General features: G+C 41.0%; 1 protein-coding gene across 1 annotated transcript in view; it reads left to right on the forward strand.

The window, feature by feature from the left end:
• The window catches only part of LOC134752387 (coiled-coil domain-containing protein 186), a 47,699-nt gene extending 27,183 nt beyond the window's left edge, over positions 1 to 20,516 (forward strand). The window contains exons 14-16 of the mRNA XM_063688095.1: positions 10,696 to 10,770; positions 14,150 to 14,296; positions 16,279 to 20,516. Coding sequence (XP_063544165.1) covers positions 10,696 to 10,770; positions 14,150 to 14,296; positions 16,279 to 16,347 — 291 coding nt within the window. The 3' untranslated portion in view covers positions 16,348 to 20,516. The remainder of the gene's footprint in view (positions 1 to 10,695; positions 10,771 to 14,149; positions 14,297 to 16,278) is intronic.
• The last annotated feature ends 457 nt before the right edge of the window (positions 20,517 to 20,973 follow it).

Here is a 20,973-nt window from a genome sequence, read left to right on the forward strand (position 1 = left end):
GATGTGGACCCTATGTCAGTGCGGTAAGATTCAGAACAGACCGGCAAGCGTATAGTATCTCTACAGCGAGCGCTGCGAGTTCCTTGAGGAGCACGCGAGGCAGCTGACGGACGAGCTGCGGGGGAAGGTACTGACACTTTTAATGTGATGTGGACCCTATGTCAGTGCGGTAAGATTCAGAACAGACCGGCAAGCGTATAGTATCTCTACAGCGAGCGCTGCGAGTTCCTTGAGGAGCACGCGAGGCAGCTGACGGACGAGCTGCGGGGGAAGGTACTGACACTTTTAATGTGATGTGGACCCTATGTCAGTGCGGTAAGATTCAGAACAGACCGGCAAGCGTATAGTATCTCTACAGCGAGCGCTGCGAGTTCCTTGAGGAGCACGCGAGGCAGCTGACGGACGAGCTGCGGGGGAAGGTACTGACACTTTTAATGTGATGTGGACCCTATGTCAGTGCGGTAAGATTCAGAACAGACCGGCAAGCGTATAGTATCTCTACAGCGAGCGCTGCGAGTTCCTTGAGGAGCACGCGAGGCAGCTGACGGACGAGCTGCGGGGGAAGGTACTGACACTTTTAATGTGATGTGGACCCTATGTCAGTGCGGTAAGATTCAGAACAGACCGGCAAGCGTATAGTATCTCTACAGCGAGCGCTGCGAGTTCCTTGAGGAGCACGCGAGGCAGCTGACGGACGAGCTGCGGGGGAAGGTACTGACACTTTTAATGTGATGTGGACCCTATGTCAGTGCGGTAAGATTCAGAACAGACCGGCAAGCGTATAGTATCTCTACAGCGAGCGCTGCGAGTTCCTTGAGGAGCACGCGAGGCAGCTGACGGACGAGCTGCGGGGGAAGGTACTGACACTTTTAATGTGATGTGGACCCTATGTCAGTGCGGTAAGATTCAGAACAGACCGGCAAGCGTATAGTATCTCTACAGCGAGCGCTGCGAGTTCCTTGAGGAGCACGCGAGGCAGCTGACGGACGAGCTGCGGGGGAAGGTACTGACACTTTTAATGTGATGTGGACCCTATGTCAGTGCGGTAAGATTCAGAACAGACCGGCAAGCGTATAGTATCTCTACAGCGAGCGCTGCGAGTTCCTTGAGGAGCACGCGAGGCAGCTGACGGACGAGCTGCGGGGGAAGGTACTGACACTTTTAATGTGATGTGGACCCTATGTCAGTGCGGTAAGATTCAGAACAGACCGGCAAGCGTATAGTATCTCTACAGCGAGCGCTGCGAGTTCCTTGAGGAGCACGCGAGGCAGCTGACGGACGAGCTGCGGGGGAAGGTACTGACACTTTTAATGTGATGTGGACCCTATGTCAGTGCGGTAAGATTCAGAACAGACCGGCAAGCGTATAGTATCTCTACAGCGAGCGCTGCGAGTTCCTTGAGGAGCACGCGAGGCAGCTGACGGACGAGCTGCGGGGGAAGGTACTGACACTTTTAATGTGATGTGGACCCTATGTCAGTGCGGTAAGATTCAGAACAGACCGGCAAGCGTATAGTATCTCTACAGCGAGCGCTGCGAGTTCCTTGAGGAGCACGCGAGGCAGCTGACGGACGAGCTGCGGGGGAAGGTACTGACACTTTTAATGTGATGTGGACCCTATGTCAGTGCGGTAAGATTCAGAACAGACCGGCAAGCGTATAGTATCTCTACAGCGAGCGCTGCGAGTTCCTTGAGGAGCACGCGAGGCAGCTGACGGACGAGCTGCGGGGGAAGGTACTGACACTTTTAATGTGATGTGGACCCTATGTCAGTGCGGTAAGATTCAGAACAGACCGGCAAGCGTATAGTATCTCTACAGCGAGCGCTGCGAGTTCCTTGAGGAGCACGCGAGGCAGCTGACGGACGAGCTGCGGGGGAAGGTACTGACACTTTTAATGTGATGTGGACCCTATGTCAGTGCGGTAAGATTCAGAACAGACCGGCAAGCGTATAGTATCTCTACAGCGAGCGCTGCGAGTTCCTTGAGGAGCACGCGAGGCAGCTGACGGACGAGCTGCGGGGGAAGGTACTGACACTTTTAATGTGGACCCTATGTCAGTGCAGTAAGGTTCAGAACAGACCGGCAAGCGTATAGTATCTCTACAGCGAGCGCTGCGAGTTCCTTGAGGAGCACGCGAGGCAGCTGACGGACGAGCTGCGGGGGAAGGTACTGACACTTTTAATGTGATGTGGACCCTATGTCAGTGCGGTAAGATTCAGAACAGACCGGCAAGCGTATAGTATCTCTACAGCGAGCGCTGCGAGTTCCTTGAGGAGCACGCGAGGCAGCTGACGGACGAGCTGCGGGGGAAGGTACTGACACTTTTAATGTGATGTGGACCCTATGTCAGTGCGGTAAGATTCAGAACAGACCGGCAAGCGTATAGTATCTCTACAGCGAGCGCTGCGAGTTCCTTGAGGAGCACGCGAGGCAGCTGACGGACGAGCTGCGGGGGAAGGTACTGACACTTTTAATGTGGACCCTATGTCAGTGCAGTAAGGTTCAGAACAGACCGGCAAGCGTATAGTATCTCTACAGCGAGCGCTGCGAGTTCCTTGAGGAGCACGCGAGGCAGCTGACGGACGAGCTGCGGGGGAAGGTACTGACACTTTTAATGTGGACCCTATGTCAGTGCAGTAAGGTTCAGAACAGACCGGCAAGCGTATAGTATCTCTACAGCGAGCGCTGCGAGTTCCTTGAGGAGCACGCGAGGCAGCTGACGGACGAGCTGCGGGGGAAGGTACTGACACTTTTAATGTGGACCCTATGTCAGTGCAGTAAGGTTCAGAACAGACCGGCAAGCGTATAGTATCTCTACAGCGAGCGCTGCGAGTTCCTTGAGGAGCACGCGAGGCAGCTGACGGACGAGCTGCGGGGGAAGGTACTGACACTTTTAATGTGGACCCTATGTCAGTGCAGTAAGGTTCAGAACAGACCGGCAAGCGTATAGTATCTCTACAGCGAGCGCTGCGAGTTCCTTGAGGAGCACGCGAGGCAGCTGACCGACGAGCTGCGGGGGAAGGTACTGACACTTTTAATGTGGACCCTATGTCAGTGCAGTAAGGTTCAGAACAGACCGGCAAGCGTATAGTATCTCTACAGCGAGCGCTGCGAGTTCCTTGAGGAGCACGCGAGGCAGCTGACGGACGAGCTGCGGGGGAAGGTACTGACACTTTTAATGTGGACCCTATGTCAGTGCAGTAAGGTTCAGAACAGACCGGCAAGCGTATAGTATCTCTACAGCGAGCGCTGCGAGTTCCTTGAGGAGCACGCGAGGCAGCTGACGGACGAGCTGCGGGGGAAGGTACTGACACTTTTAATGTGGACCCTATGTCAGTGCAGTAAGGTTCAGAACAGACCGGCAAGCGTATAGTATCTCTACAGCGAGCGCTGCGAGTTCCTTGAGGAGCACGCGAGGCAGCTGACGGACGAGCTGCGGGGGAAGGTACTGACACTTTTAATGTGGACCCTATGTCAGTGCAGTAAGGTTCAGAACAGACCGGCAAGCGTATAGTATCTCTACAGCGAGCGCTGCGAGTTCCTTGAGGAGCACGCGAGGCAGCTGACGGACGAGCTGCGGGGGAAGGTACTGACATACACACATAATATACAACTTAAAATTATAATAAATCTAAATAAAACTAAAACTATTGTTTAGATATTAATTTTAAGTTTTATTTCAATTTATATTTTAACTGTATTGTAATTTTAAGTTTTTTGACATGTAAATTGGTTTTATGAATAAAATGATTATGATTATGATTAAATAAAATAAAAAAACCGGCCAAGTGCGAGTCGGACTCGCGCACCGAGGGTTCCGTACTTTTTAGTATTTGTTGTTATAGCGGCAACAGAAATACATCATCTGTGAAAATTTCAACTGTATGTATGTATGTATGTATGTAAACACTTTATTGTACATAAGAAAGATTACAAACACAATAAAATAACATAAATATATACAATGTACAAAGGCGGACTTATCCCTATAAGGGATCTCTTCCAGTCAACCTTTGAGCAATTGAGAATGAAACAATAAACAGATCAAGATAGACAAACGAACACTATGAACAGAAAGTAAATTATGGTTCAATTATTACAAACGTAAATAATTAAAACCTGTAATCTAGAATATAAAATAAACATATATATATATATACAATACATATCCATATAAACACAAATATATACCTATAAATATATATATATATATATATATATATATATATATATATATATATATATATATATATATATGTAGGAAGTGGATTTTGAAATAAACACTCTTTAAGAAATTTACTGGATATATTTAAAATAAATTGGCAAATGAAACAATTAACACAACGGCACGTCTTTTCTTAGCGCTCCGAACAAACAGTCCTCTAATCTCGTTACGTTTTTTAAATCTGCCGATGGCGTTTTGCCATCTCTTTCGCACGCACTAACACTCAGCATCACACTCTCTCATTTACACATCGTTCATTCTGCAGTTCGTTCTCTCACTCACTCTTTCGGTCCTTACATTCCGATCCACGCATCCTACAGATCGGCCGTCCTACTCTTTAGTCTGGCCTCAGACTATACAAACACTGTCTCTACTCTATACTCTAGTTATAACTTAATTTGGAACAATAGGAACCATCATGATACTAATCTAGATACATCCGTGAGATTGAATAGCATATCACATAGATTTTAGCAATTAGGTAACGTAACATAATCTTTTACTGCTAAGCATATTTTAAGTTTAACATAGTATGGCACAAAGTCACAACATACAAAAACTAGGTATACATCAACATCAGTATACGTACATACAGTATCAAAACAAAAGTTAAAAGCTTTCTCGTAACATTAATAAACTTTTACATAACTTTATGCAATACAGTTACACATTGAACATTTAAGTTTAAGGAACACGTTACACGTTAAATATTTAAATAAAAGGCACACATTACAATTTAAATATTGTTATGGTGACATAAAACATCAAAATCTTACCGACTTACTCCTCACCAGGCCATGGCTTCATGTTGTCGCAGGAAGTAGTGCTGTTTCCCGGACCTTCGGCTGTGCTGTCCAGTTTCTTCACCTTGTAGCGATCACGTCCCATACATCCAACGACTTCATATGGACCTAGAAACTTAGGTTTGAGCTTCATGCCGACACCAAACTGGGTCCTCTTAATAGCGACTCTATCGCCCACAGTGTATAGTGTACTTGGCTTCCTTCGCTTATTGTAGGTCCTCCTATTCTCGTCTTGTATCTTTAAAATTTGCTCCTTAGCCTTCTTTCTATTTTCTTCTCTAATAGCCATAGAACTGTCTCTGTTCTCTTGCTCTATCAGTTCGTAGATATCGTAGTCTTCCTTTATTTTCATTTTCGTACCAATTAGCAACTCAAATGGCGTAGTATTAATGCTGCGCTGATGGGTGCTGTTGATGGCTCGCTGAACTCTACTCACATGGCGGTACCAGTGTGTCGGTTCTTCAATACATAGCTTGGTCAGAACGCTGGTCATCACTTTGTGAATCCGTTCGACCTGGCCATTGCTCCGAGGTACCCCCGTAGTAATCTTAACATGGTCAATACCTTCGTCTTTGCAGAAGTCCTCGAACTGAGAGCCAGTAAACGCGGTGCCTCTATCAGTAATGATTCTAGTCGGGTTTCCGAAACATTGCTGAAATATCATCATCTTATCTACTGTTTCCTTGGCAGTAGTACTCTTAACTGGGAATAGCCACACAAACTTGGTAAATGCATCCACGATTGTCAAAATGTGGTTATACAGCTTCTTGGTTTCTGTCATCGGACCAATATGGTCTATGTGGAGAGTATCTAGCGGCAGCTCCTGTTTATCAATTGGATACAAGAACCCTTCTAGCTTTCCACTCTTCTTTTCCGCCAACAGACATGGTATGCACGTGACTATAAACTCTTCTATTTTTCTTTCTAAATTCTTGATGTAATAATCCTTACTGATAAGCTCAATCATTTTCTTTTTTGAAAAATGGCCATTCTCATGTGCTCTCTTTATAATCTCGGTTTCCATAGTCTTTGGTACCACGAGATGCTTCTGTATGCCTTTGTAGAGCAAACCATTTTCCAAGTAGTAGTCCTGATACTGTGTGTTCTTCTTGAGCACCTCTATGATCGCGTTTAGCCCATCATCGTTTTCTTGTGACGTCTTTAGCCGTTGATGAATCGGCCCGTTACATACTGCCACATATGGGTTTCGGCTGAGTGCATCCACATGCTGCATTTTACTTCCGGCTCTGTGCTCAATCTCGAAGTCATATTCTTGCAGCAGTAGTATCCACCTTGCCACTCTTGTTGACATTACTAAATCTTTCTTATTTAATGTCATTTGAAATGCTTTGCAGTCTGTGACAATCTTAAAGTGTTTTCCATATAGGTAACAGCGGAATTTCCTTACTCCTTCTATTATTGCCAAGCCTTCAAGTTCATAGCTCGTATACTTGCTCTCTGCTGGTGTCGTCTTTCTGCTCATGTAATACACAGGATGCAGCTCTGCATCTTCTCCTTTTTGTAAAAGGATTGCAGAGATCGCTGCCATCGAGGCGTCTGTATGCATCTCAGTCTGCAGTCTGGGGTTAAATATGCGAAGCACTGGTTGACTCGCCAGTCTCCTCTTCAGTTTTTCAAAAGCAGCTCGGCATTCATCATTAAACTCATAACTGTTGTCTCGTCGTAACAGGTCCGTCAGTGGTTTTGCAATCATAGCAAAATTCTGTATATATTTTCGAAAATAAGATGTTAGTCCTATAAAACTCTGTAATTGCTTAGTATTGGTAGGCTCGGGGAATCTGGCAACCGCATCCGTCTTTTCAGGGGAAGGCCGCACCTGCCCATCTTGGATCACATGTCCAAGGTACTCCACTTGTCGTTGGACAAGCTGCGACTTTTTCCAGTTAATGTCCAGCCCATATTGCGAGGCCACTTCCAATACTTCACCCAGCCGGACCACAGCCTCGTCCTCAGTCTCTGCGGGAATAATCAAGTCATCAATAAATATCAACACTATACCTCTGGCAATGAGGTCTCTAAAGATTGCAGTGATGAATCTGGTAAACACTTTAGGACACAGGGAAAGGCCAAAAGGTGCCCTAAGAAACTCGAACTGTCCTGTCATTGTGACAAATGAAGTGAACTGAACTGATTCCTCGTCTACAGGTAAATGAAAATATCCATTTTTCAGATCTAGTGTGCTGAAAACTCTTGCATTCACCAATTTGTCAATATGATCTTCAATTACTGGCATAGGATATTCGTCTTTCACAATCTTCTGATTAAGTCGTCTGTAATCAATACATACCCTAATGCTACCATCTTTTTTCTTTACAAGAACCAAAGGACTAGCATACTCTGAGTAGCTTACCCTTACCACGCCGTCTTCAAGCCACTTATTTACTTGCCGGTCAACCTCCTCTTGTTCAGCTGGAGCCAGTCTTCGGGGTCGTTGTGCAACAGGGATGTCATCCTTTAGCACGATTTTCAACTTGACAGGTGCTTCCTTTGTCTTACGCGGTACGTATGACTCCACCAGGTCGTTCACCCGTTTCTCAACGTCTGCACTAGAACCTGTAACAAGAGAATCACACACCCTTATCTCACACACCCACCTATCAAGTGGTATGAACCATACATTGTTAGACTCCATAACAAGTGTGACACGTAACAAGAAATCTTCACCGAGAATCATACTGTACGGCACGGTACGATTAGGAACTATATGAAACTTAACGTCCTTATACCACAACTCGTCTATTTCTATATTTAACATAATTTGTCCATAACACTCCACTTGGTTCTCGCCAATTCCCGTTAAGAAATCGTCAGTTTTGTCAAACTCTGGCGCACCTAAATCGTTGTAGCACTCGATTGTCATCAAACTTATTTCACTTCCAGAGTCAACCAACGCCATAACATCTTTTCCCAACAAATGAACTCGTTTCACCGGCTTCTTTTTCGGTGTAATCGTTCGGTTCGTGTTGTTTACCTCGACCTCGCCGGCCATGACAGCTAGTAGACAATGCTTCGCCGCCATTGCGCTCGATCCGCCAATCACGTCATCGCTACTAGGGATGTCACCATCACCCGTCGAACCGTAAAAAACACGTTTCGCTGCAACACTAGCGCCATTCGTCCCGGTAGGCCATTTTCTTCCAGTGCTGCCACCCTCACCGCTCGTTGCCGATTTCACGTCACTCTTCCCGTGTGAAGTTGAAGTATTTGCTGTTGCAGAACTTGCAGATGACACAGCCGTTTTGCATTGAGATGCAATATGCCCAAAATCGTCGCATCTGAAGCATTTTAACCCTTTCTCTTTGTGGGGACAGTCCGCTGACGAATGATTCTTTTCTCCACAGCTGTAGCAACGTATGACTCGCCCGTGCGTCTTCTCATTTTTCTCTGCCGGCTTCGAACGACTTGTGTCTCGGGTTGAACTCGAACTCGCCATGTTTGATTTCAATTGTTCATAAATCTTCAGTTTTTCTTTCAGGTCACTGTATGTCGTAACGCCGTATAACATTATTTTATTTACCTCTTGATCCTTGATTCCTTCTACTATGTATTTAATGCATACATAGTCAGGCATTTTTCCTCTCTTACCCAACTCTTTCATGGTAAATAAGTACTCTAAACACGATTCACTTGATTTTTTATGTCTGGAACTCATCAGCTCGTGTATAGCCTTCGCGTCGATGTTATCAGGGAACTCCTTGAGGATAGCGGCTTTAAACTCGTCCCACGTCTTAAAAATGCGCTCTGCTCGGTACCACAGTGACGCCGTTCCTGCTAACGACCGCCTCGCCATCAACAGCTGTTGCAACGGAGTCCATCCACAGAGCTCGGTGCTGTCCTCGACGTCTTGAACCCACCTGGTCGCTGGATACGTCTTATCTTGACCAGTGAACTTGGGGATCAGCCCTTCAGTGAGATGCAACATCGTCATGCCATTATCTCGTGATGTTTCAGCATTTCCGTCGTTATAGTCTTGTTGTCTGCCGTTACGTTTGCCTGGAGACATGTTTACGCCTTGCCTTCAACGTAGTTCGACGTCGTAATTCGTCTTTATCGTCTTCAAATTTTCAAACCACGCAGTCACAACGGCAATCGCGGTACGTCTTTGTTCGTTTGCCGCCGGCGAATCCAGATTTCTTCGTCTTTACGTCGTATATCGGCTTGATACCGCTTCTGACACCACTGTAGGAAGTGGATTTTGAAATAAACACTCTTTAAGAAATTTACTGGATATATTTAAAATAAATTGGCAAATGAAACAATTAACACAACGGCACGTCTTTTCTTAGCGCTCCGAACAAACAGTCCTCTAATCTCGTTACGTTTTTTAAATCTGCCGATGGCGTTTTGCCATCTCTTTCGCACGCACTAACACTCAGCATCACACTCTCTCATTTACACATCGTTCATTCTGCAGTTCGTTCTCTCACTCACTCTTTCGGTCCTTACATTCCGATCCACGCATCCTACATATATATATTATATATTATCACAACTAAATAAATAATCTTAGTACTCAACTAAGTACAACACAAGTCATCAGAAAGCCACAGCTTATGTAATTTTCCCTTTAACTGTCTAGCTATCACGGTTCATGAGATACAGCCTGGTGACAGACAGACAGACGGACAGCGGAGTCTTAGTAATAGGGTCCCGTTTTTACCCTTTGGGTACGGAACCCTAAAAAGGCCCCTGCGGCAAGGACATTTTGACATTTAGATTTTATTCTAGTAACTTCCATTTTTTTCCACTTCATTCCTCAACCCACCAACGGAGCGGCAGCTGACGTTCACGAGGGTTCATCATACATAGCCGTTAACCATTATACGAGTTTTCTTCTGGGTGGCGATTGGTTATGGAAATCTGTTCCTGGTCCGCGATCTATTCGGACATACATACGAAAGCATTTTTGCTAAAGCTGAAGTGGAGACCTTTACTTCGCTCCGTCAATAATATACATTATTAAAAGGTCAAGTGACTTCACATTTTCTTCTCATTCCGATACCGATATTTTTTCATGAATCTTTGGTTAACCTTTTCGACGTCGTGTCAAGCACAAAAGTCAGACGCCACATCACCGAAGTGTCAAAACTGAAATTGAACTTTATGCCTATGCATGTAGGTCTATGTTGCTCTGTGGTCTATAACCGATTAATCGTATCAAAGAGGATATAATAGAATAGAGCGGTACTGTCATAGTAAATTTTGTAACCATAGTAAATTCACTGCCATCTATCGACACACTTTCAAACTAAAAATTAAGATTTATAAAATACGTCAAAATGTATTTAAATATGGATAAATGATATTTTTATTTGCATTAATTATTTTGACCCATGTTCTTTCACTGATATGCGTTAAAATTGTTAAATTACAAACAAAACCGTCAACGCCCTCTATACGAGAGTAGACTAAAGGTAGTGGCGCCATCTGATTAAGAATCAAATTTTCTTGATTTTCGAGGCACGTTTTTTTCCTTAGACTGTATCCATCTATTACGGAGTTATATCTATCTTTGTGCATATGCATGTAGGTCTATGTTGCTCTGTGGTCTATGACCGATTAATCGGTCTTTGGCGTTGAACCTACGGTGCGTATATATCGGTCATTGGCGTCCAAAAGGTTAAATCTGGTTTTATCTGGTTGCAGTCTCGCCTGCTACGGCATCTGCTGCCCAATCTGCCGGCGCAGGCGCTCGCCTCCACCGCCAGCGACTCCAGCAAGGTAAAACATGCTCTATTCCCTTGTCATACGGTTCATGTTAGCTTGTACTCTCTTCTCAACAGTATCCAACGACTAAAATTTTTTGATATTAACGAAAAATATAAAAATCTCGATTCGGGCAAGACTTGAACTCGGGAATATTTTTACACTATTACATACCTGTATCGTGAGGCTGCGTGTTTGAATTTATTACGAGGCATTAGCTTTTACATATTTTTTTTTATTGAAAGAAAAAGAAATATTAGTCATTTTATAACCCAAAATTTAAGGCGGTTCCCTGAGCCAGAAGGCGAAAAATCTCCTTACATGATCACGTTTTTCTAAGAGGCGTTGATATTAGTAGACGTGGAAAAGATATATGTAGTTCTTGACTATATTATCTTTAATAACATAGCTTCCGATACACGAATTATGACACTTCGCTCGATACAATTAATTCCCAAAGTAACCTCTAACTCGGACTTTTAATCCAACTTTACTCGGTTATTTATTATGTGATACTATAAACAAAAAAAGAAGAAAAAACAATCTTAACTTAAATAGTAATTTCATAGCTTTCGAATTTCGATATTGTGAGGTAACGTTTTTAAAATAAATAAAAATCGACAAAATTCGATCAAAATTGACACTTATTATCTTTCCCGTTCTTTCTTGCGAAATGTGACAGTGACAGCGGCAAACCGATGGAACGGCGTTAAACGAATAAAAACGATTATCGTTCCAAAATCTTGTTATTTAACTGTACAATGAATAAAATAATTTAAATAAGTTAAAGTGACGTCACAAAGTTTGTGACTCCCCCTCCCACTTGTCTATGGATGGTATAGAAAGGATCGCAATCTCTTATGGCAGAATTGTTGTAAAAATGATCGCGTTAAGCTTTAAATAATAGTTCCTAATCTCTCCGGTGGCGCTAGTTAGGCTCTGGAACACGAGTATAACATGAACCATATAAGGCAACAAATAACCCGACCAAATTACGTAGGTTGTTTTTGGTAGTATTTCGGTGTATGGTGGCGCCGCCTAATTGCTGTTTTTTGATAGACACTTTTCATACATAGAGATTTGGCTCCTTTATATAGTCTCCATGCACTTGTCACAACATGTCACATTTTCTAGACCCCCCCCTCCCTCCCCCTAAACGTGTGATGTAATTAATGGATGACCACAAATGACATGTTATGCGGATATCTACAGTATTTATTTATAACTTGTATTTAAATGTATTATGCAAAATTAAGTTGCATACCTTATATAATAATTTTATTAACATTCACGCTGCACTAATAACGATAGCCGCCTCGGAAGTTAACCAAGGTGAGTAACAGCATAGAGTAACTTATACTAGAGCGGTACTGTCATAGTAAATTTTGTAACCCCAGTAAATTCACTGCCATCTGTCGACACACTTTAAAACTAAAAATGAAGATTTATAAAAATACGATAAAATGTATTTAAATATGGATGAATGATTTTTTTTTTATTTGCATTAATTATTTTTATGATTTTGACCCATGTTCTTTCATTGATATGCGTTAAAATTGTTAAATAACAAACGAAACCGTCAACGCCATCTATACGACAGTAGGCCAAAGCTAGTAGCGCCCTCTGAACGAGAATCAAATTTTCTTGATTTTCGAGGAACGTTTTTTCCATTTCCATCTATTACGGAGTTATATCTATCTTTGGTAACAGACATATACAGCTATACTCAAAATTTGTGAAAACGGGTCACTTTGTATCGTTGCGTCAAACGTTGAATATTGATCACGAAAACATTTCTGAAAATGATTGGTCTTAAGTAGAACAAATTTAGAGTAGTTCTCCCATGTAGTTTTAATCATTGACATATATCTAAAGACGGGCCTAACGGGCAATAAGAATGAGGCCAGTACAGCGGTGTCACGCACACGAATTCGAGCAAATCGTGCAGTTCAACGCCATAACGCGATTGGTTGATGAGTTCACATCACGCGCGCGATTGGTCACTACAGACTGCACGATTTGCTCGAATGAGGGCTAACGCGTATGAATTCGCCGCTAGGGGCGCTAGTGTAGATGGTGGTCTTTTCCATAAGAGTTTTGAATGATTCACGGTTAGTTTCATAAATCTAGTGGTCTTTTCCATAATTCGAGATGTCAAATGTCACTTGTCACTTCAATGACTGACAGAGCTGTTCTTTAGTCTTTTGGACCACCATCAACAGAGGCGCCAACTGGTGAGCAAAAAAGCGATAGCCCTCATTCGTGTGCGTGACACCGCTGCACTGGCCTCATTCTTATTGCCCATCTTTAGATATGTCAATGGTTTTAATACATTTCCGTGCCGTAGTCGTGTCAACATAATAGTTATGTTTACGAATTTCACTGAAATAACTGTTATAGTTGGTCAAACCAAATTGTCAGTAAAGAAAGAAAAAATAAACTGTAATCCTTTTCTTTTGGGTGCTAGTACAAGTGTAAATACGGGACCTTATTACTAAGACTCCGCTGTCTGCCTGTCCGTCTGTCACCAGGCTGTAATCTCATGAACCGTGATAGCTAGACAGTTGAAACTTTCACAGATGTACTATTTCTGTTGCCGCTATAACAACAAATACTAAAAACAGAATAATATAAATATTTAAATGGGGCTCCCATACAACAAACGTGATTTTTTTGCCGTTTTTAGGGTTCCGTACCTCAAAAGGAAAAAACGGAACCCTTATAGGATCACTCGTGCGTCTATCTGTCTGTCTGTCACAGCCTATTTTCTCCGAAATTACTGGACCAATTAAGTTGAAATTTGGTATACATATGTAAGTTTATGACCCAAAGACGGACATGTAACGCAAACAAATGAATTTTAAACATGGGGGCCACTTTTTGAGGGTAAATGAGAAAATTAAAAAATAAAGTTTTTCAAACTATATCGTGTTACATATCAAATGAAAGAGCTCATTATGAGAATCTAAAATATATATTTTTTATAATGTTAGGATAAACAATTTAGAAGTTATTCAAGAAAATAGGCAAAAAATGACCATTCCCCCCTTTATCTCCGAAACTACTGGGTCTAAAATTTTGAAAAAAATAAGCAAAATAGATCTTTACCTATAGATTACAGGAAAACCTATTAGAAATTGCAGTCAAGCGTGAGTCGGACTTAATTACTTAGTTTTTGATCTGACCCCTACAGGTTTTTTAAAGACATTTCACTCACGTTTCACATAAAAAATACATTGTTTAAATTGTGTAATATACGGAACCCTTGGAACGCGAGTCCGACTCGCACTTGGCCGGTTTTTTGCGTAATGGTATGGAACCCTTCGTGCGCGAGTCCGACTCGCACTTGGCCGGTTTATTTTTATTCAAGTAAGCATACATGAACTGTTGACAGAAAGAGATAGCGAAGTTCGGCGGCGGCGCGATGGCGGCGCTGTGGGGCGGCGACCCCGGCGGGCTGTCGCTCGAACTGTCGCTGGAGATGAACAAGCGCCTCCAGAGCGTTCTAGAAGACACCTTACTGAAGAACATCACACTCAAGGTAGCTAGCTATCATTTCATATTTAAAGATAAAAAGATAAAGATAAAAAACATTTATTCGTGACGATCACAACACAAGTACGAACATGTACAGACAACAACAGCAAGAAAAGAAGAGATCATCAAGTGTGCATCACGAAATGGACCCAACTCAGCATAATGCTAGCTATAAAGCCAGCGCTGGTCTTCCGTAGGGCCCATTCTGTGATGCCACGACACATAACATACAAAGATACATATTAAAACATTACAAAACTACACACATAGAATACCTAATTATATACAAACATATTAACCAAACCAAAAAAATATACATGAAGAGCACAAACAAAAATAAAAAAAACAAGTATACAAGAAAAAAAAAAAGAAAAACATTCAAGAAACAAACAAACAAATCCATAGACAATTAATAATTATGAATGCGACCATACCATCTGTCAAAAAACCAGCTTGCAGCTGCTAGCGCCAGCGGCTACTGGCAAAACTAAAACTGCCTGCAACTGCAAGCACGGTATAACCTCAACTAAATGGTATTATCGCAACATAAAACGTACGACATATTTAAGGGTCCCCGGCAAGCTCGGTTCTCCATACAAACGTAGTTACGCTCTCATATTAAAACGACTAGCTAGATTACTCTGATACAATGTTGTTGGAACTATTCTATTATATAACAAAAACATAGAAAGAATAAAACGAAATGGCCTCATCTATGGTGGTTTAAGAGTTCCCGGCTCGGCTGAATTTACTTTCCCATACAAACGGAGTTTCGTTCTCATTATAAAACTACGTCATCATCTTCCTCGCGTTATCCCGGCATTTTGCCACGGCTCATGGGAGCCTCGGGTCCGCTTGACAACGAATCCCAAGAATTGACGTAGGCCAGGGGGGTGTCACTGCGCAGTTTAGGTATATTTGGCCGGCGCACCGCCCGGGCAGGTGTATGGCAGTGGGCTCAGGGCTGCCGCTCGGCTCGCACGATAGTCGTGTCACGTGGCGCTCGCGCAAAACTGAAAATACGCAATGGCTTCGAAACCTAAATCGCGATCTAATCTGTATAAAAGATAATGTTCTGTTTACGGATGTCTGAATAAACGGAATAACAAGGAAGCAGAAAAAACATTATTTTTTTATTCCGGACTATATTGACCGACATATTTTCAAAGGAATAAGTACTTCTGTGGCATACCTACTTCCGTGAGAATCAGACATACTATCTCCGGCAAAAAAAATTATGTTTACAGAATCAACGTTTGTAATTCCTACATATTTATCTTAAAAATATTAAATCAGTAGGTATAGGTACAAAAACTTGTCAAGTGACAACCCCGTGCCGACACTCGCAGCTCGGTCATAAAACTGCGGCGCGCAAAGAAGATTCACGGTTCGTGCGCGGTTATAAGTTTCAATTTTGCTTGCAGGCGGCGAGTGTAGGTATAATTTTATACCTAAATCTGGCTTTTGTGAAGGAGTGAATTTTCTGTACGTAGGCACTTGTTTTTACGAAAGCGACTGCCATCTGACCTTCCAACCCACAGGGGAAACTAGGCCTTATTCGGTTTAGTCCGGTTTCCTCACGATGTTTTCCTTCACCGAAATGCAACTGGTGAATATCAAATGATACATATTTCGTATTATAAGTTCCGAAAACTCATTAACCGATAAAATGGTGGCTGACTGCATACCGATACAGATGTCACTCATACCAGGCGTGGCTCACTCCGCGATTTCGTCGCGCCGTTACAAGTACATGCGGCCCACACCAATGTTGGTGTCTAGCCATAGTGGTTGCCGCGCACCGCCACGGAACGGACGCCTGCACGCGCTTGCGCCACCTAGCGGTCATATCTGTCGTAATAGACCCATTTTGTTAGAGAGTTAACCATCTGTACTTAGTACTATTATTTATTCTGTGCTCATACAATGAATTCCATTCGTGCCAGCTTTGGTGAATCGACCTGTATATTAATTATTTTTTTTCAGGAAAACATGGACACACTGGGAGAAGAGATTGCGCGGCTAAAAGCTCAGAAGAACACTAACACTAAATAACTTCCGAAATTATCCTAAAACTACTCTTTAAAATTGTGTGGGAAGTTAGAGTTAGACCAAGATAAGTCTGCAACGATTTTGATGGCATACATAATTTCTTAGAAGTTTGACGTTTAAAATAACACCGAAAATATGGATGGTATAGAAAGGATGCCAATCTCTTATGGCAGAATTGTTGCAAAAGTGACCGCTTTCAGCTTTAAATAATAGTTCCTAATCTCTCCGGTGGCGCTAGTTAGGCTCTGGGACACGAGTATAACATGAACCAACAAATAACCCGACCAAATTACGTAGGTTGTTTTTGGTAGTATTTCGGTGTATGGTGGCGCCGCCTAATTACTGTTTTTTGATGGACACTTTTCATACATAGAGATTTGGCTCCTTTATATAGTCTCCATGACCGAAAAGAACCACACTAGATAGGTCTGACTGTCAACTTCTTTCCGCCCTATAATTATGGATAAATCAAATTATGGTTATAAATTATAATATACTGATATAAAATAAATGTATATGTAATATAATATCCAAAATTGTAGTTAGGATTATTTCAAGTATAAGAAAAATATGTGCCCCAGTATCTGACAGCGGAACTAGATGGCGTTATACCGCGCTTTGGCAGTTAGAATACTTAGAATGTACGGGGCACGACAGTGACATCTGATTTAGCTGTCAAATGGGGTAGGCAACTGTCAAAGGTTTGCAGAGATGGCGCCATCATAGCTTGCCCCTTTTTTATGAGATTTGGCTTAAAGGGCTGGCATTCAAGGCATTAAAAAAACAAAAATTTGACACAATCTGCTAAATATTTCGACCGGCCAACCCCATTAAAACACGCCACGCATTACGACATCTGTCACCCCCATACAATTTGTTACCTTAAAACTTAAAAAGATATTGAGGTGACGGCTGTCACTGTACCCATGCTATTTGAAAAATACTATTGATGAATATATCTCTTGTACTATTCATAATTCTTTGGTTAAAAACTACGGTACTTACCATTGCTTTAAATGTACTTGTATTTATTTTTAATGGGAAAAAGGACTTCATGTTATTTATTTGCATTTATTTGATTGTATTGTATATAATATGTGACGTTTTCAACCAAAAGGTACCACATTGTCGCTTGTTGATAAGGTTAATTTCTAATTGAAGCTATATGGAAATAGCGCCTGACTGACAAGCGACAATAAGTACCCTTTTGGTTGAAAATGGCACATTTATTTCCGCCTTAACATTATTAATAATGATAACATTCGAACAAAATTACGTAATTAATAAGTAAAAATTAAGTATTTATCAGTATTGCTTTATATTTGACAATGTTTGCGTATTTCTAATGACTCTGTTTTCTGAAACTAACACGGAACTTAATCGCGTACAAACTTACGTTTATTTATGGCCTGACGTTTCGAACGTGACGTTACGTTCGTGGTCACAGGCAGACTGGCGAGGAATTGTATCAACATCTACTTGCCGCGCGGGTTTTGCGAACTACCCGCACTTGATCTTGATTATTAACTTGTACGCTAGGGTTGTCACTTTGCCTACACACAACACTCACGACATCCGATGGAATGTTTCGGGATGTTTTTTCCCCCTTACATTTGCTAATCACTGGATTCCACGAAGACGAAATCCCCTGTCCCTCATTTTGATTGAAATTTCGATGTTTTCTGATTTCAATTGCTTCACGTACCTTCCTGCTGTAGTAAAGACCAAAGATAGATATAACTCCGTAATAGATGGATACAGTCTAAGGAAAAAACGTGCCTCGAAAATCAAGAAAATTTGATTCTCGTTCAGAGGGCGCTACTAGTTTTGGCCTACAGTCGTATAGATGGCGTTGACGGTTTCGTTTGTTATTTTACAATTTTAACGCATATCAGTGAAAGAACATGGGTCAAAATCATAAAAATAATTAATGCAAATAAAACAAATCATTTACCCATATTTAAATACATTTTATCGTATTTTTATAAATCTTCATTTTTAGTTTTAAAGTGTGTCGACAGATGGCAGTGAATTTACTGGGGTTACAAAATTTACTATGACAGTACCGCTCTAGTATAAGTTACTCTATGTAAAGACGGTCCGTTGAGAGGACTTTGGGATTATGGAGCTCAATCCAGTGGTTTGGTCCCGACTGTAGCAAATGTTCGGCTACCGCAGACCCTTTCCGCTATAGTGCGTTTGGTTTCCCTAATATAGGAACTGCAGTGTCGCGATTAGCGGTGGTGTCGCACACTGCTAGAGTTCAAGCAGTGAAGTTGTTCAACAAGTTGCCTATCGAGTTTAAATCTATGACATGTCACAAGAAATTCAAAGCGAAACTTAAATTATTTCTGTTGGCAAAAAAATATTACAGCGTTGACGAGTTTTAACTTTTATTATTTGACTTTTAATCATGATTCGACTATTGGCTACCTATTTATTTTTGACATATTGTATTATTTTGACATTTTGTATATTTATTTATTTTAAACTTTATTGCACAATATAACAAATAAAGTACAAATGGCGGACTTAATGCCTAAAGGCATTCTCTACCAGTCAACCACCAGGCTAAACAGAAACAGTGATAGGTGCAGGCATTGAACAAAAAAAAAGCAGAATAGGTAACTTAAAACAAAAAATATAGCGATAAATAATACACACTACCGAAAATAAACTTACATATACCTATACATACTATATATACTATAATTAAATAAACTTACATATATATTACTTCATTTTATGTACCCAGTGCAAATAATACTATGCCTACGATGGACAACTAACCAGTGAGCTTGTCGAAAAAATTAATGTATAATTGTAAATGAAATTATTTAATTGTAAATTATTAGTAAATATTGCATGTTTTATTTAATAATGTAAACATTCAAACACAATGTATTATTGTATATGAATAAATGAAATATCACAGCTGCATTCAATCTTATAAACGCCAGGTGTTTGATAAGTGAATTATGAGTGAAATTTAATTGAGTCCCGTGTTTGTTTTAAAATTATGAGTGAATATCGTGTTAGTTTAAATCAGTATATTGAAACTGTTTTCGTTTGACATATAGTGCAACTGTGTGTGTCATATGATGAAATATTGTAATCTATTGCTTTGTATAATCAAAGATAGATATAACTCTGTAATAGATATATACTTTTCCTTATATTATAGTAAATTTTGTAACCACTGTAAATTCACTGCCATCTATCGACATACTTTAAAACTAAAAATGGAGATTTATAAAAATACGTTAAAATGTATTTAAATATGGATAAATGATTTTTTTATTTGTATTAATTATTTTTATATGATTTTGACCCATATTCTTTCACTGGTATGCGTTAAAATTATAAATAACAAACGAAACAGTCAACGCCCTCTATACGAGTGTAGGCCAAAACTAGTGGCGCTATCTGATCGAAAATCAAATTTTCGTGATTTTCGAGGCACGTTTTTTCCTTAGACTGTATCCATCGATTACGGAGTTATATCTATCTTTGATAAGACTGCGAACGTTTAGAATTTTATTGTAACCTAATAACCCTTTGGGTACGGAACCCTAAAAACCACCTGCCCGTCATAAACTAGTTGTAAAAGGCATTATAATGACATATGTATAACTCGGTGTAACCCAGTGGCGAAGTATTAGCCTCATGCATGAAGTTTATATTTGAACGAAATATGTTTTATTCTGATGTTTGTTACCGTTATATCATGTTACAAATGCATTTCCGTTTTTAAATTACCATTTAATTGCTTAAAATTATAAATAAAAAGTACAAAAATTTGCCCGCGAAAAGCTAGTGAGCGAAACGCTCGAAACGCCACGTGACGTCACGCGTTCGACAGATTAGTGTCATTAGTAGCAAACGTCAGTTGGGCCGCCCAACGTGTGACGTCATCACGCTCTGTAGAATCCGCGCCAAAAATTATGAGCGTTTCAACCGCTCAAAAATTTTCAACATTTTAAATATTTTTTAATAAAATAATGTTAAGGTTTACAAAAGTATTTTTATCATTTCCGGTGTTCCAACGATATAAATTATGAATCCAAAAATAAAAATAAATTCATGCATGGAGCTAATTGTTGTATTGTATATTGTATAGTGTGGAATTTTAACGACATGGTTATATTATGTGAATTATATTTTGAACATTCCTTTTGTATTTTATTGTTTTCCTATCCTTCGTGTATTAATAGTATAGGTAGATTGTGTCGCAAGGGAGCAAAATGACATATTTATGGCAAGGGCGTACATTGAATCCTGAACGAATCGAAGGATTCTATAATTGAATCCTAAGGGTAGCGAGGGATTCTAACCTCCTAATACCCCGCGTACAAATTTTTGTACATATTCCAAAATCTATTTTGAACTTTTGTTGAGTAACTAAGGGTTCCAAATTCAAAAACAAAACAAATGCTTCTGGGTCTCAGGACGATAAAGTAGAATCCTGAGCGTAGTGAGTGTTAACGCCCAAGGTGGAAATAATTTTGCTACCATGTTTTTCACATCACCTGTGAGGTAATTGTTATGTTCCAAATTATTATTGAACCTAAAAAAAATGTATGCAAAAAAGAAAAAAAAAAACATGTCCTAGAACAGAAAAGAGCCACT

This window comes from Cydia strobilella, chromosome 24, assembly GCF_947568885.1.
Source record: "Cydia strobilella chromosome 24, ilCydStro3.1, whole genome shotgun sequence".
In the NCBI taxonomy this organism is placed as follows: Eukaryota; Metazoa; Arthropoda; class Insecta; order Lepidoptera; family Tortricidae; genus Cydia; species Cydia strobilella.